At 48.8% G+C, this 13,681-nt stretch overlaps 3 protein-coding genes across 3 annotated transcripts; 1 reads left to right on the top strand and 2 right to left on the bottom strand.

Annotated features, from left to right (window-relative positions):
• Positions 1 to 9: 9 nt before the first annotated feature.
• On the bottom strand, positions 10 to 6,825 carry DEU56DRAFT_769656 (uncharacterized protein). The gene is made up of 20 exons (XM_041351346.1): positions 6,431 to 6,825; positions 6,326 to 6,377; positions 5,418 to 6,270; positions 4,095 to 5,365; positions 3,821 to 4,044; positions 3,696 to 3,770; positions 3,297 to 3,642; positions 3,175 to 3,248; positions 2,932 to 3,126; positions 2,822 to 2,885; positions 2,662 to 2,770; positions 2,445 to 2,610; positions 2,330 to 2,395; positions 2,113 to 2,280; positions 2,047 to 2,055; positions 1,918 to 1,996; positions 1,706 to 1,867; positions 1,374 to 1,651; positions 926 to 1,321; positions 10 to 874 (listed from the first exon to the last, which is right to left on the bottom strand). The coding sequence occupies exons 1-20, from the start codon at positions 6,749 to 6,751 to the stop codon at positions 344 to 346; spliced, it is 5,439 nt and encodes a 1,812-aa protein (XP_041214355.1). The 5' UTR covers positions 6,752 to 6,825; the 3' UTR covers positions 10 to 343.
• Positions 6,826 to 6,894: 69 nt separating this feature from the next.
• On the bottom strand, positions 6,895 to 8,347 carry DEU56DRAFT_769645 (uncharacterized protein). The gene is made up of 6 exons (XM_041351345.1): positions 8,262 to 8,347; positions 7,992 to 8,211; positions 7,665 to 7,939; positions 7,517 to 7,612; positions 7,090 to 7,462; positions 6,895 to 7,034 (listed from the first exon to the last, which is right to left on the bottom strand). The coding sequence occupies exons 2-6, from the start codon at positions 8,167 to 8,169 to the stop codon at positions 6,973 to 6,975; spliced, it is 984 nt and encodes a 327-aa protein (XP_041214354.1). The 5' UTR covers positions 8,170 to 8,211; positions 8,262 to 8,347; the 3' UTR covers positions 6,895 to 6,972.
• A 63-nt stretch (positions 8,348 to 8,410) lies between these two features.
• On the top strand, positions 8,411 to 13,568 carry DEU56DRAFT_769642 (Sec8 exocyst complex component-specific domain-containing protein). Its single transcript, XM_041351344.1, has 18 exons — positions 8,411 to 9,091; positions 9,168 to 9,217; positions 9,279 to 9,396; positions 9,449 to 9,650; positions 9,709 to 9,877; positions 9,927 to 10,029; positions 10,078 to 10,835; positions 10,890 to 10,973; positions 11,021 to 11,143; positions 11,195 to 11,591; positions 11,643 to 11,704; positions 11,758 to 12,015; positions 12,065 to 12,211; positions 12,264 to 12,451; positions 12,502 to 12,616; positions 12,663 to 12,781; positions 12,831 to 13,041; positions 13,092 to 13,568. The coding sequence occupies exons 1-18, from the start codon at positions 8,446 to 8,448 to the stop codon at positions 13,281 to 13,283; spliced, it is 3,942 nt and encodes a 1,313-aa protein (XP_041214353.1). The 5' UTR covers positions 8,411 to 8,445; the 3' UTR covers positions 13,284 to 13,568.
• Positions 13,569 to 13,681: the final 113 nt, after the last annotated feature.

The following is a 13,681-nucleotide window of genomic DNA, read 5'->3' as shown; positions in this document are numbered from 1 at the left end:
TACGTATTCACTCCGGAGTTACAGACGACGTAGTCACTATGAAATCATTGATATCTGTATGCTTCAAAATATAGCGTATCTAGCATTATGAGGCAGCGTGTAAAGTATGAGAAATGATCTGCACTCTCTCTACTGGAGAAATCACGCCAACATTGAAGGGCCACCAAACCCACTGTAACGAGCTGCTTCCTCAGCATCCTGCTTCTGCCGCTGCCGTCTGAGCTGTTTCTTGAGACTGTTCACCGTGGCCTGTTGTGAAGGGTCCTGCTCCAACCGTAGGATATGTGTAGTGATACTGTTGGGTGAACGTCAGGAGGTTACATACACTACAAGGCGCCGCACATCACCTGCGAGGGCCAAGTGCCATGATGGGGCAATCTTTCACGTGGTGATATGGACCTCCACAAACTGGGCATTGCGCGATTGATGATTTATGCTTCTTGGAGGATGATGACTCCCCCACATGCACAGGTGATGGCCTTCGTTTCAAAGGCAGAACGGGTGGCAGAACGGTTCTATTTTTCCTCTCCCTGTCCTTATCCGTGATGGAAAACTCCAGTGTCGTCTGTCGCCCAACTTTCTCGGACTCGTCTATGGGTCTGGAAAGGCGAGGAGGCGATATTAGGAGCGGCGTGGTGGACGAAGATCCGAGCATAGGTCCTCGCGGGGGCACAGAAGAAGAGGTGGATGGATTGGACGACGAGACTGTTTTCGGTTTCTGAACACCCAATGCATCACGAGCACGTTTCTTTTTTTGCTTGACAGTAGCATGGTTGCCATTGCTATTTGCGACAAGTTTGAGCGGCTGACCAGCAAGAAGATGGCCATGGCCCCTTAAAACAAGCGTCTTTTCTATGGCAGCAATAGCAGCTGTCTAAAGTAGGTGTTAGTATCTTAATGAGACCATGTGAAGCGACGTCGATACCTTGACTGGCAATGGCTCATCCGAATCATGGTTCATCAGCATTTCCCTGTACTCCACCAGATTGGTGGAGTCTTCGGTCATGTAGCAGATCCCCTTTCCATGGCGTGTGTTGCAAAGACCGCAAAGCAGTATATCCTCATCTTCTCTCACCGAGGCCTGTTCTCGATACTTAGTCTTAGCCTTGGCCTTCATCTTGGCCTTGTGAGAGATCGTTGATAATTCCTCAATCACGTCCATGTCCATCGAGCTAGCACTCGAATCGGTCGCTTGTGCGCCAGGCGTGCCCGCATAAGCGTCGGAATCGCTGGATGCGTCTGACTTCGAAGGTCGATGTTTCTTCTTTTTCCTGCTCATGTCGGGCGTGTCCTCAAGACCTTCAATGTGATCTAGCTTTTGCTGTGGAAACAATGAGCCATGCGCATCAGCAGGCAGACATCATCAAAATCACCTGAGGGAATATAGCAGCAGCCTTCCTGCGAGCGCCTCTGCCTGTGACTTCGGTTACCTGCTCCGCACCTTTCTCAGCGGCTATCCTCTCGAGTGCTTGGGCCCAAGAATCGCCCTGTTCCGTATCTGGGACATCCTCTTGGATCTCTTCCATGGTATCCTTGTCTGCCGCCCATACTTTGGCAAACGCAAAGGAGAGCCCAGCCTCCTTGGTGGCTGCCTGTTGATCACCCTCTACTTCAATCTTCTCGATGAGCTTCTCAACATCATTGTCGACGTCTAAAACGAAATTTGAGCCCAACGTTCGTTCAACGGCGGCAATGATGTACGCACAATTTATGTCCTTCGAAGACTGATCACCTTCCTCAAACAAGGCTTTGGCTCCAAACGTGAGGATCGACTGAAGATCTTCACCAGCACCGTCGTCGTCGTCCATCTTCTGAACAATTAAATGGTCGAGAACAAGTTTTTTCTTCCCCATTAGCATGATCCGTTCTAGAATGCTGTGAGCGTCAACGGACAAGAAGTCGTGTGGTGGTTCATGCCTTCAGCCGAATCTTTGACCATGAACTTAAACACCAAGCATGTCTTCGTTTGTCCGTACCGGTGAGAGCGAGCTATGGCCTGAAATATGTCAATACAAAAGTAAAAAGTTGGTATGAAACATGCCGTACCTGCAAGTCCTAGAATGCCAGATCTAAGTTAGGGCAACCAGCATGAATAGATCAGGTCATACATACCTGGTGAGGATTGAAATCAGGGTCAAATATGATGACCGTATCTGCAGTATACAAGTTGATTCCAACGCCGCCCGCTCGAGTACTGAGCATGTAGATGAAAACATCCGAGTTAGGTTTGTTAAACTCGTCCATGCCCTTTTGGCGATCGGCCTGTTTGGTGTTTCCATCCTAGAAAGGGTCAAGATCGACATTCGCATTCAACGGTATGGATAATTACCAGGCGCAAGTACTTGTAGCCTTCACCTCTGATGAAGTCCTCGATGATATCAAGCGCCATAACAAACTATGGAACATGTGTCATCAGGCTAACTACCGGACGGCGTTCCGCTTACCTGACTAAACAATAATATGCGATGACCTCTGGCCTTCAGTTTGGGTAAGAGCATCCTCAAAAACCGCAATTTGGTGCTAGCACCTATCAGTCTCTCATGAGCCTCTGCAGGGGTGAGGTTGCGAGGCTCGATGTCCTCAGAATTAAGATACGGATGCTGAAGGCATCTACATAGGGATGAGTACCAAGTGTCAACGGCTAGGCAGTGGTGAACTGACTTGCGAAGTTGCATCAACATATTATTCAAATTGGCCTTGCCGACCAAGGGTTTTCCCGCTTTAGTAGTTGCAGCCTGGGTCAGACTTCGGAGAATGTCCAAATTTTGACCTACAGAACGGTAATTAGCGTATGACATGATAAGCTGCAAAGAACACGCACTGAGGATAGACCTATAGATTTCCTTTTGCAGAGGAGCCATAGAAAGGGGGACGATGACCTCGTTCTGGAGAATGTGAGAAATGCAACCAACCCCACTAAAACAAACAAACCTTAGGGGGAAGTTGTAGAACTTCGCTCTTGATGCGCCGCAGGAAGTAAGGCTTGAGTCTAATATGCAGCTGCCGCACTAGCTCCTCATTCAATTCTTCATGCTCCTTCTCCAAGGCCTCGAGGTCGCTCCATTCTGTTGGATCGAGGAAGTTCATGAGGTTAAAGAGCTCGCGAATATTGTTGTTAAGAGGTGTCTGACGAAGTCAGCTGCTAATTGACAAACAATCGCGAAGGTATCTCACCCCAGTCATGATGACGCGATGAATCGCATGCAGCTCGTTGAGTTTCTTGAACAACAGACTATGATCGCTCTTCACTGAGCTGGGGATCAATGTTATTCGTTACTAATTGCTGAGTAACTTACAGCGTTGTCCTTCGTCCACAACAAGAACTTCCCAACGCGGAATGCTCTTGAACACCGAGTTGAAATCCCTCGGGTTGGTGAGCGTCTCGTAAGTGGTCACCATCACATGGTACTTGGGTTCTGGACCACCCTTTCGGTCGGAGGGATGGAACAACTCGTATTCAATGACCACGTCCCGAGCCTTCGCTTCCCCGTAGAAGGGTACTACTCGTAAATTTGGTGCCCAACGAGTAAATTCTCGAATCCAGTTCGTGATGGTGGAATTGGGAACAATGACAAGGGCAGGAGCAGCCTGCCATTTCTCGATGATAGTCCCGAGGAAAGTCACGATTTGGACTGTCTTACCCTGTGTAAAGTTGAACGTGAGTAAAAATGAAATATGATTACTGATAGGCCTACCAGGCCCATCTCATCGGCAAGGATGCAAGGCTGCAAGTTCCACCAATTGTCACAGAGCCAGTCAAAGCCATCCATCTAGAAGATCGTTAGCATGTCGGCTGAGTTGAAAACACTAAAGAGCAAACTTGGAATGGCATGAGCTGGAGTTGACTGTTCTGACCAAGCTTAGGTTGAAGTTTCTGACGAAGGGCGTGCTGTCCGTATCCATCCTTCACTCTGCTTTCTAGCTTCTTGACGTCCGTCGCCGATTTTCGAACGAAAACCTTTAGCGAGTCTATAAAGCGTTGGAAAGCTGCCTCGAATGCCAGGTAACCAGGCTCGTCAAACCGAGGGGGAGAATCCCAAGTTGCTATTTTGCCAATTGAGTTAAACAGCGACAAGGCGAGAACGTATACTCACCTTCATTGTAGCCCAGATCGTCCCATTTGATAAACGCCCATGCGACATACTTGATGTCCTTGATGTCCAGCTCCGACTTATCAACAGTGCGCAAAAAATCATCTACAGTCTCCACGTAGTCATCGCTAGGTTGTTCACCTTTCACCTGCGTTTTCACCAGCTGATCCAGGAGCTCCAGAGGCAAATCCGCTTCTTCATCGCTCTCCGCGACCGAGCTCCCTTTGCCTCTCTTTCTGCGCCCCGGCGGGTTGACTTTCCAGAAAAGGACATCCAGCACACGATCCGTGGTTTTCCATGCAGGAGGAATATGACGCTCTGCATCTGGCAAAGGACTTAGTGACGATACCGACTTGGACTTGACCTCCACCTCAGGAGTCTGACTCGCGCTGGCCTCGAATGAGACTGGCTGAGTTGGTATATCCTTCGCGGAAGGATCAGCCTGTATGGCGTTCTGTTCAGGAGCAGGGTTGTCCAGCAATTCTACTTTGGGCCCGGTCGCAATGAAGTTTTTAAGCTTCATATATGTTGTAGACGCCAGCCACATGTGCGGAACCCATTGGGCGCGCCGATAACTTCGCTCGTTCCATTTCACGAGGTACTCCCGAGGCAACATGCTCTTGGGCTCTGGAAGATTCGTGAGCGAATATTGTGGTTCAACGGCATTGGCAGGATATGGACGCCATGCAAGGATCTTGTCTACGGTGTACTCATACGAGAAGCAATCTGCACAACGCCATCCAGTATCGAGCTGATAGAAGGATGCAAGTTTGACATCGTCCACAGAAGCCGGATCACCAGGTTCAAAGGTATCTGGGATAGGAAGATGGCTATAATGGGCGAGACGCTTGCAGGTGAAGCACCGGTAGACAAGCTCCCTTGTAGGGAGCGATACGCTATTAGCGGCATTCGAAGAAGTCTGCGTGGCGTCAACCATTTCGATGTCCTGAGCAAGCCCTGTGGGTTTGGATATCGAAACGGCAGGTGGTGCGGTGGACTGTCTCATGATGGATGAATCGGCTTCTAAGGCAATCTCCTTGCAGCCCATACAAATACCGCCCTTCATGCAATTGGCACATATGAACTCCGTGGTTTGCATAATATCGAGCTCCTTGCGATTCGGAAGTTCGGAGTCTGGAGGCTCGTGGCCATCGTAACCGTCTGGCTGTTCACTCTTCCATTCCTCTTTATCACGCGCACGCGCTGCACGGGTGACCTCATCTTTCTGGGTCCTTGCGAGACAGCGCCAATGAACTGCAACTGGACACTTTAGGCTGTGTTTTGGACATAAGTATTCCAGTGAGAGTCGAGTCAGTTTGATCATACCATCGAACCCAGCCACCCAAGGACTGGATGAGATCATCTTCATTCTCCTCGGACCCATAGTCGTCTTCCTTGCGAATCTTTCTCCTGCCTTTCCTCGGTTTTTTCAACTGCACATGAGCAGGTGCTTTGTGACATTTCTCGCAAATATCCCGGTGAGCGCGCAGCAACTCGGTGTCTTCCTCCTCATAGGCATCAAACTCAAGATCCGCAACAGAACGAAAGATGCCATAGGCAGGTCGGGAAACAGGTCCCCGCTTGAGTCGCTTTTGACTTTTCACGGCTGCTTTGGACTTTGCAGCCCTCTTGGAAGTTTCTGTGTACGATTCGCTATCGGTTTCGCTGTCACCAGCCTCATCAACATAATCCTCTGCAAGGTTAGTTCTTGCGCTCTTGCGCTCACGAGCCGACCTGCGAGCTGGAATGACTTCTATGACGTCCTCCTGCTCATATCCTGCCAATTCATCCTCCGATTCGGTCATATACCGGCGAACATGCCTGCTGCGTAACTTTTTGGGGCTGAAAGGAAGCTTTGTTTGAGTTGCAACGCGTGACGTCCTTCTACCTTTAGCAGCCGCAGCTCGGATAGGCCTAGAATTGGCTTTGCGGGTGGGCATGCTCTGGTCCTGGCGATATTCGTCCTCGCTCCGGTCGTCGTCCTCTTGCTGATCAGATTCAGAAGGTTCCGTAAGATCAGACAGGGAGGACGAGGCCGAGGTATATCCCCAAGTGCTTGTACTCCGGGCAACACAATTGACCATATCTATGGTTATGATTGTCCTCATGCGAGAATCCTCGTGTACCGCGCTAGAGGATGGGTCAAATTCGTCGAGCTCTCCAGCATCTTTCTTTTGATCTGCATGACAAGTCATGAGACACGCGCTATACATACCACTAAAGTAGAAACTCACCGTATTCCTCAACTAGGTCAGCATATTCAGCCTTGAAGTCACTAGCAGGAAGCTATGTGATTACGCGTCAAATTGGTGAATAAATTTCGGCAAAGAGATGCGCACTCTATATGCTAGCCCATCGTTGAAACGCACAAAGTAGGAAAAATCGGTGCCCTCCCGGGATTCACCTACAATCGCGTCAATGTCATCCCTGTCGAAAGGCACGCCTTCCTTGAATTCCTCAGGAACAGGTTTGTACTGTTTCCTCTGCAAGTCAGACAAGACAGGAGGCTCTATGAAAAAGGATGCTTTTGGACGCGTCTTGGGAGCCATCGGAACGTTGGAGGACGCGACTGTAACGTTATCACTATTAGTAGGTAGTCCACCAGGAGAACTAGTTGGTGGGGTAAAAAGTAAAAGGGGATCAGTGGTTTGGGAAGACATGCTGGGAATGTCTCTCAAAAGGCACCGTTTCCGTTGCGCGTTAGACACGCTTTCTCAGAAATGAGCGTTTACAGCAAGACGCGTGCGATTTGTCAGCTCGTGTTTCCGTGTGTCCCCCGTGGGAATTCAGATCGATGCATATATTTATGGCGTGCTAAGGCGCAAAGAAAACAGCGCATTATATAGATTGCGGTCAAGGGCAGACGTGATAGTGTATCTAATCACACGAATCCCCCAGAAACGAGCCACTCATAACACTCCAATGCTACTTCTTCGCTATTGTCTATCAATCACAATCAGTATCAAGATAGTGCAGAAGATGAGGTACAAGGACACACTGATGCAGAATGCATGTGGGATATCACGGTGTCCGTGCACGACTTTCACAGTGCCAGGGTCTGCCCTGAAGACCTGGAGAATCGTTTCTCTTCCTTGGTCAACCCAGTCATCGTGATCTGCGAAATAAAACCAAAGCTGGTGGCGGTATTTGTCCAAGGTGGCAGCGTCCAGTTCCTTAATGTTGAGCATTTCATCGTGTGCCATCGTCATCGCAGCAAAGATTGATGAAGGAGATAGCAGAAATGACCGAAGAACCTTGAGTTGTGAGATCGGGTATTGTGGAAATATTTGACGAAGGATGATTAGTGGCACAAGACGCAATACCCGAGCAACCTGTGATGTAATGCGCGGAAACGGAGGCCGAAACAAACGCTAAGAGAACGCAGGAATCGTGAGCATAACTACTACCAAAACTCAACTACCAACCGACAACAGTCGACCATTCGGTGTGTACGCAATGTTGGTGATAGTCGGAAAAAGGAAGAAAACTCCCGAAACAGCGGCGGACCGTAGTTTCAAGACCTTTTAAAGAGCATTGAAGAGGTAGCACAGTGGGACACTTCAGAAACGCTACCTGCAGAGCTACCCATGAACCAACGCTGTGGCCAGCGATCACAATACGTGTATTGACGCCAAAAGATGTGGTCAAAGCATCGAAAATTCGAAGGGAATTTCGAATCTGAAATGTCAACGCATGATTAAATGAAGTGCGGCGTGCTGGTGCAAGATCCTCGGTAGCAGGGTCATGTCCGATATGTGAATGTGACAGTATCGCCAATGTCCCAGACCTGTCCTGGTTGTGTATTGCGGTGAGAAACGGATGATAGAAGTCGATGATACCAGGGTTTCCTGTAGTAATTCAGAATAAGCTCGGATGGAAGTGCGACATTGCCAAACCTACCTGGTATAAAGAGTAGAATTGTGGAGGGTGATACACTTGCTCGTTTACACGGCCACCAGTGCACATGTACAGATGGTATATCGTCACTGGAAGGAAAAAGAGCATTCATATATGAAACGCTGGAATCTGGTGCCAGAGAGTCTAGAAACGGGGGTAAACTGGTCCTGGTATCGGGCATCCTGCAAGTTGAAGGGTGCAAGACTGCGAGTAGGATGATGTGCTGTCAAGGTTTACAGCGTTTCCGTATATTCTAAGTCAAAGGCCCGTCACCTTGTTTGCAGCTGAAGTTAGCAGTGAGCCCTAGTACTTCAAGTTGGTACTGGCCACAAAGTAGTAGATTGCAGTGGTCTGAGATGTTTACTAGTAGCAGTCCGGCTAGTCTGAAAACGGAAGTACTAATAGTTTGAACCCCAATTGGTCAACAAGTGTTCTCTGGCTCGCGGTTATACATCCCATGTCTCGAATACCGACCTTTCCTCTCGAACCCACAGACCCAAACCGCATTCCCTTACCGAACAACTCGAACGGGTCTTATTCAACTACCAGACCGTTGCAGATTGCCCGCCCGCCATCACGTCAGGGAGCACCAAGTAACAACACCCTTGCCTCCTCCTCACCCAAGGGCCCAGGGTTTTCATCACCCAAGGGTCCTCTACGCCCACAAAGGTCAGAACTGAGGCCACGCCAGGTATCTGAGCATTCCGAGCGGGCTTCCACTTCGTCTCGAGCAACCCAACTTGAAGATTACGCAGCAAGGGACCGTAGAGATAGTTCCAGCACAACGCGCTCAGATTCGTCAGGGGTGCCGCAATACCATAATGGAAGTATAGGCGCTGCAAATAGTAGGGTTCGAGTGGATATACCGCGATCTAGCGCTTACGATGAGACTTCCCCGACAACCCCTGCAATGGCTTCCGTCATGGCTGCCTTCAGGGAAGCTGGAGCTCGCAAACGTGCGATGACAAATGGTAGCGATGATATAGCATATGAACAAGAAAAGCAGAGGGAGAAGGAGATGGAGATGAAGAGGCAAGAGCGCATCCGCGAGCGAATGCCATACCGGAAAGCAACCGGGAAGGCCAAAGCAGGAGATATCGACGGTGAGGAATCTGATCATAGAAACATGGCTAACTATATGTTTTAGCTGTTTAATTGTACGCTGACATCGTGTTGTAGCTGTGCTCGACCAGATCAAGGACGAATGGGAGTTTGTCATTGACCCTGATGTAAGGCGTAGATTCTACTGTCAAACAGTACCTGAGCGTAATAATCTTGCAATTGTTGCAGTTTAACAACGTTGACCTGGCTTTGTCACTACTCGATGACACTTCGATAGGCAAAGACATTGAGTCTTTTCGACGAACCAAGGTAATGCTTGCGCAGGCATTAAAAGGATCAGTAGACAGTAAGCTCTAAGCTCTGCACTCGTTTCCTGTTTTAACAATGTTCATACTTAGAGCACCACAAGGCGTTTGCGGACGCACTTCCGCATCACGCTGCCCTTCTCAATCACCTTGGACTTGCCCAGACACAAATAAAACAGTCGAAGACAGCTCTTATGGAAGCGAAAGAGGCTCTAGGCAATAAGCGTGCTGATCTTGTTCAGCTGTGGTCAAGAGGACAGGTGCTAGAAGAGATGATGCGTTTGTTGGATCAGATGTCAGTTTCTTTTTACTTTATGTCAATTGGCTCATCTACTAACTATTTCTCCGTAAAGCGAGCATCTGAAATCAGTGCCCGACGCACTTGAGACTCTCATGTCGGAGAAAAGGTTGTCTCAAGCATCGGTTCTCCTGGTGCGGAGCCTCAAGTTGATTAACAAACCCGACATGCAAGAGATTGGAGCAGTTTCAGATCTACGAAGTTATCTGATTGATCAGGAAAATGTGCGTTTGTGAATTACTTAGCGGCATGCAACACCTCATGACTGGGCAGGCGCTACGGGAAATATTGATTGACGAGCTTCACAACCACCTTTATCTCAAATCCTTCTGGTGTGAATCGCGGTGGGCTGCTTATAAGCCGAATCAGACAGCCTGTAAGTCCTCCCGCTTTGTGCAGCTCTCGTCTTGACATGTCTCCGAAGTTCCTAAGGTCGAATTTGAGAATGATTCGAGTGCACAGCCGTCCCAGAATGGCACCGCATATCCTTCGCCTCAATCGTCTTCACTGAAACTTGGATCTTCCCGATTATCTCGCTTTCTCAACTCTCTTGCACTCCGACCAAATGACCCTCCTCATGACCTCAGCGAATCAAACTTTCGCAGCAATGCGTCTGTTCAGGATTTGTCTTCTTCATCTCTTCCATCCGCTCCGTCTTTCTCATCGAATGTTAATCTTGTTGCGCTAGCAACTTCGGCTTCTCAGGCACCTCAACTTGATGCAAACCCGGAAGGGGACTCCTTCGCCTACATCGAAACCCTACTCGAGTCCCTTGCAGTCCTGGGAAAGCTTGGGAGTGCGCTCGATATTGTCACTCAGCGCTTGCAAGGCGAGATATATTCGTTGGTCGAGTGTACCTTGGACGAGGTTGAGGAAAGAACGGAAGAGTCTAAGAGAGTTTCTATGTTCGGCGCAGCCAGCCTAGGAAGACGGTCAGAGGGTGGGTATATCTTCGTTGCTAACGAGTCCGTCGGGATCACTCTAGATGGTGTTGTTCCTTCGATACCAGCAAAGGGTATACTCCCCCGGACCTTTTCCCTACGCCTTGCAGCCCTGGAGTCTTCTACGAAGCACGTCGATCAGGAAACATTGAAGGACTTCTTTTGGAGTGTTTATTCCAAGCTTGACGCAGTAACGCAGGGATTAAGGGTAGTCTTTGAGGTTGCTAATCGTATAGGATCGGTATGCTACATTTTGTCTTGCAAAACACCTACATACTAACCTGTATTATCTCAGCGAAAAGACTTCAAGGACTCGTCCGGCGCCAAACCGGGAGCTTTGTTTCCGCTCGCTGATGTATGGCTACCAGTACAAGCTGAGGTGCGTAGCGCAGTAATTCTATAAGTAACATATCAACCAGGTTACAGGTCCGGACGCTCTTGCATGACTATTTGACAGATGAGGAACAAGGCTCCGTGGCGGGGCGAAATCCAATATCTTCCATCAACGAGGTCCTACGAGAAGGTCGGTTCATAAGAGACAAACAAAAGGTCAGCGCAGAATTTCGTCGCATGTCTCAATCACTAAACGTTTACTTGCAGTCCGTATTCCGATTTGCGGATACTGATATGAAGTCCATTGGAAAAGTCCTTCGACGTCACGAGGACGAACTCACTCGAGTCCTTCGAGATACCATGCCCGGTCTTGTGCAGAATTCTTCTGACAGTGCCGTCCAGGCGACACTGTCGACAGTCGGCACAGACGACCGTCTATTAGGTGTCAGCCAGCATCACCGCTTGCTTATCAAGCCGGATGCATTCCATGTTAGCGTACTTTTCCAGCCTACCCTTGCGTTCTTGAACCGAGTGACGGATATTCTCCCTGATGGAGTGGAAAGTGCCCGCTCTGCGAGTGGTGTACTAGATGACTTTGTACTCAAGGTTTATCTGCCACAGTTGGAAGAGCGCATATCTGAACTTTTCCATCAAGCAGTAACAAGTTAGTTGCTTTGTCTCTCATGTCACATGATTCTAATACCAGTCCTACTAGGTCCTGACGCTTTCCAGTACGACCAGATGTCGTCACGATTTAGTGCAAAGCCAATATTCAGAGTTCGTGCTTTCGTAGGTGCTGTAATATTGATCACTGATGCGCGGTTTTCCAGGCAACTACACAGCTAATGGCACTGATAAACTCGTTATGCGCGATGCTCCGCACAACTCCGTTCCATCGAGAAAGTTATTCTCGCCTGATTGTTGGGGTGATCATTCAGTTTTACCAGCGTTGTAGTGACAAGTTCCAAGACCTGGTTTCTTCGACAACTAACATCCCTAACACTTCCTCGTCACCTCTGGTGTTGGCAGCTCAGTGGGCACAAAAGTCGGAGTTAATCCCGTGTTTAACAGAGCTCTTCACAACACCCGTATGTATCGCATATCCTAGAGGCTCGTGAAACCAACAATTTTTCGCAGGAGTCCAATACTGTGATCAGGTGTCAGCTTTGTCGACAGGAAACACATTTGGAGCTGAATCACCTCGGCCAAGCTCAGATAGCCAAGCATGACTTGGTTTCTTCAACTCGCAAATTGGCGAGTCTGTGTGGCCTCTACCGCAGTGTGGTCAGTGGCACAGGATGTATGAATTTATTGCATTGATTAAATTAATCTGCAGGCATGGTTCACAGAGGAGTTGAACGCCCTGAAGTCAGCTCCAGATGGCACACTCTCGCCGACTACGCCTGCGACACTGGAGTCTGTCAATGTCGTGACGCCGTTTACTCCCTCGTCGATCTCTGCTTTCCTCTCGCGGGGTACTTACGACGAACAGCTTAGCCTTCCCCTATCACGAGAAATGGCAATGTGGGTGTGTTGATCATGACACCGACTACCACGCTCATATAGATCTCTAGACGGTTCGGCGCATTACTTAAGACGTACGCCCAACTGGCCGAGATCATTCTGCATACCATTAGGATCGATATTCGCTGCCGGACAATGCACTATTTGGATGCAGCTATGCGTCTTGTCGGTGTTGAATTGCGTGTACTTATTCATTACTAATTGATCGCAGGGTAATTATAATATCGACCATGAAGCTGGCGAGCCTGACCCGTACATCGTGGACCTTAACACCGAAATCAGCAAGTGCAACGAGTTTGTGTCAGCAGCTATGCTTAAGGAGGAGCACCGGTGAGCATCTGCCCTCACCTCAAATGAATAATTCTCTTACCTCTCTTAGATTTGTCTTTGCCGGACTTGAACATTTAATAGAACATCTCCTTATTTCCAATGCTCGGCACGTGCGCATGGCGAACGGTTTTGGTGTTAGGAAAATTATACGAAACGCTCTGGCGCTGCAGCAGAGTGTGCGGACCATCGGCGACGACCAGCAGCATGCCGAGTTTGAGCGCGCAAAGAGTTATTATTCACTTTTCTTCCTGACACCCCAGGTACGCTTCCTTCATTGTACGTTTATGACACTGCTTACGAGTCGAACTAGGGTTTGCTCGACAGTATCCGTCAAAACCAGAATTTTACCTTCGATGAGTACAAGACTATACTCAATCTTCAGTGTGGGGTGGATCAGTCCATCGGCGAAGCCGGAGTTGCTAAGGCTGCGGACCGCAATTATAGCACGTTTCTCATCGATCTGCACGGCCTTGAGCTGGAGAGTTCCGCAGACATCAGTTAAAGTTCAATCAGGCTTTCGACATCTAGTCGTATTTGTATATTTATAAGTAGTACTTTGTGGGTAATACATCCCTCCATGCTTGCAGAAATGGCCACCGTCGGATAGATCGTGTTTGGGGATTCGCGGCGCCAAGCCACTGAAATAAGGAAAGCTGAACACTCGTGCAAGCAAGTTATGGCCTCATATGCTAATCGGACCTCGAGCACCGCGCTGGTGTATTTGTTCCTTCAGTCATGGCAGTGCCCGCTACCCCAATAACGGTTGTGTGCTTGAGTAAATATCACCAAATATGTATCAACAAATTGCGAATAAAAGATTCTCGAACTGCTATAATCCTTTCTATCCTTCCCAATTCTGCGCGTTGACTAGGGAGAGCCGTCCTTTTGAACTGGCATGTG

The sequence above is a fragment of the Suillus clintonianus genome, assembly GCF_016758775.1.
Source record: "Suillus clintonianus strain FC179 chromosome Unknown DEU56scaffold_4, whole genome shotgun sequence".
In the NCBI taxonomy this organism is placed as follows: Eukaryota; Fungi; Basidiomycota; class Agaricomycetes; order Boletales; family Suillaceae; genus Suillus; species Suillus clintonianus.
The sequence above is the reverse complement of the archived record's forward strand: the minus strand, read 5'-3'. Positions and strand labels throughout refer to the sequence as shown.

Bases quoted from the DNA above. Each gene is read 5' to 3' on its own strand.
- DEU56DRAFT_769656 (XM_041351346.1), bottom strand. From the start codon at position 6,751: ATGTCTTCCCAAACCACTGATCCCCTTTTACTTTTTACCCCACCAACT. The intron at 3,127-3,174 runs GTGAGATACCTT...TGACTTCGTCAG, and splicing joins ATCGCGTCATCATGACTGGG to ACACCTCTTAACAACAATAT. The intron at 1,652-1,705 runs GTGCGTACATCA...ATTTCGTTTTAG, and splicing joins GTCTTCGAAGGACATAAATT to ACGTCGACAATGATGTTGAG.
- DEU56DRAFT_769645 (XM_041351345.1), bottom strand. From the start codon at position 8,169: ATGCCCGATACCAGGACCAGTTTACCCCCGTTTCTAGACTCTCTGGCA. The intron at 7,463-7,516 runs GTTGGTAGTTGA...GCGTTCTCTTAG, and splicing joins CGAATGGTCGACTGTTGTCG to CGTTTGTTTCGGCCTCCGTT. The intron at 7,035-7,089 runs GTGTGTCCTTGT...TGTGATTGATAG, and splicing joins CCCACATGCATTCTGCATCA to ACAATAGCGAAGAAGTAGCA.
- DEU56DRAFT_769642 (XM_041351344.1), top strand. From the start codon at position 8,446: ATGTCTCGAATACCGACCTTTCCTCTCGAACCCACAGACCCAAACCGC. The intron at 9,651-9,708 runs GTCAGTTTCTTT...TTCTCCGTAAAG, and splicing joins ATGCGTTTGTTGGATCAGAT to CGAGCATCTGAAATCAGTGC. The intron at 10,974-11,020 runs GTGCGTAGCGCA...ACCAGGTTACAG, and splicing joins GGCTACCAGTACAAGCTGAG to GTCCGGACGCTCTTGCATGA.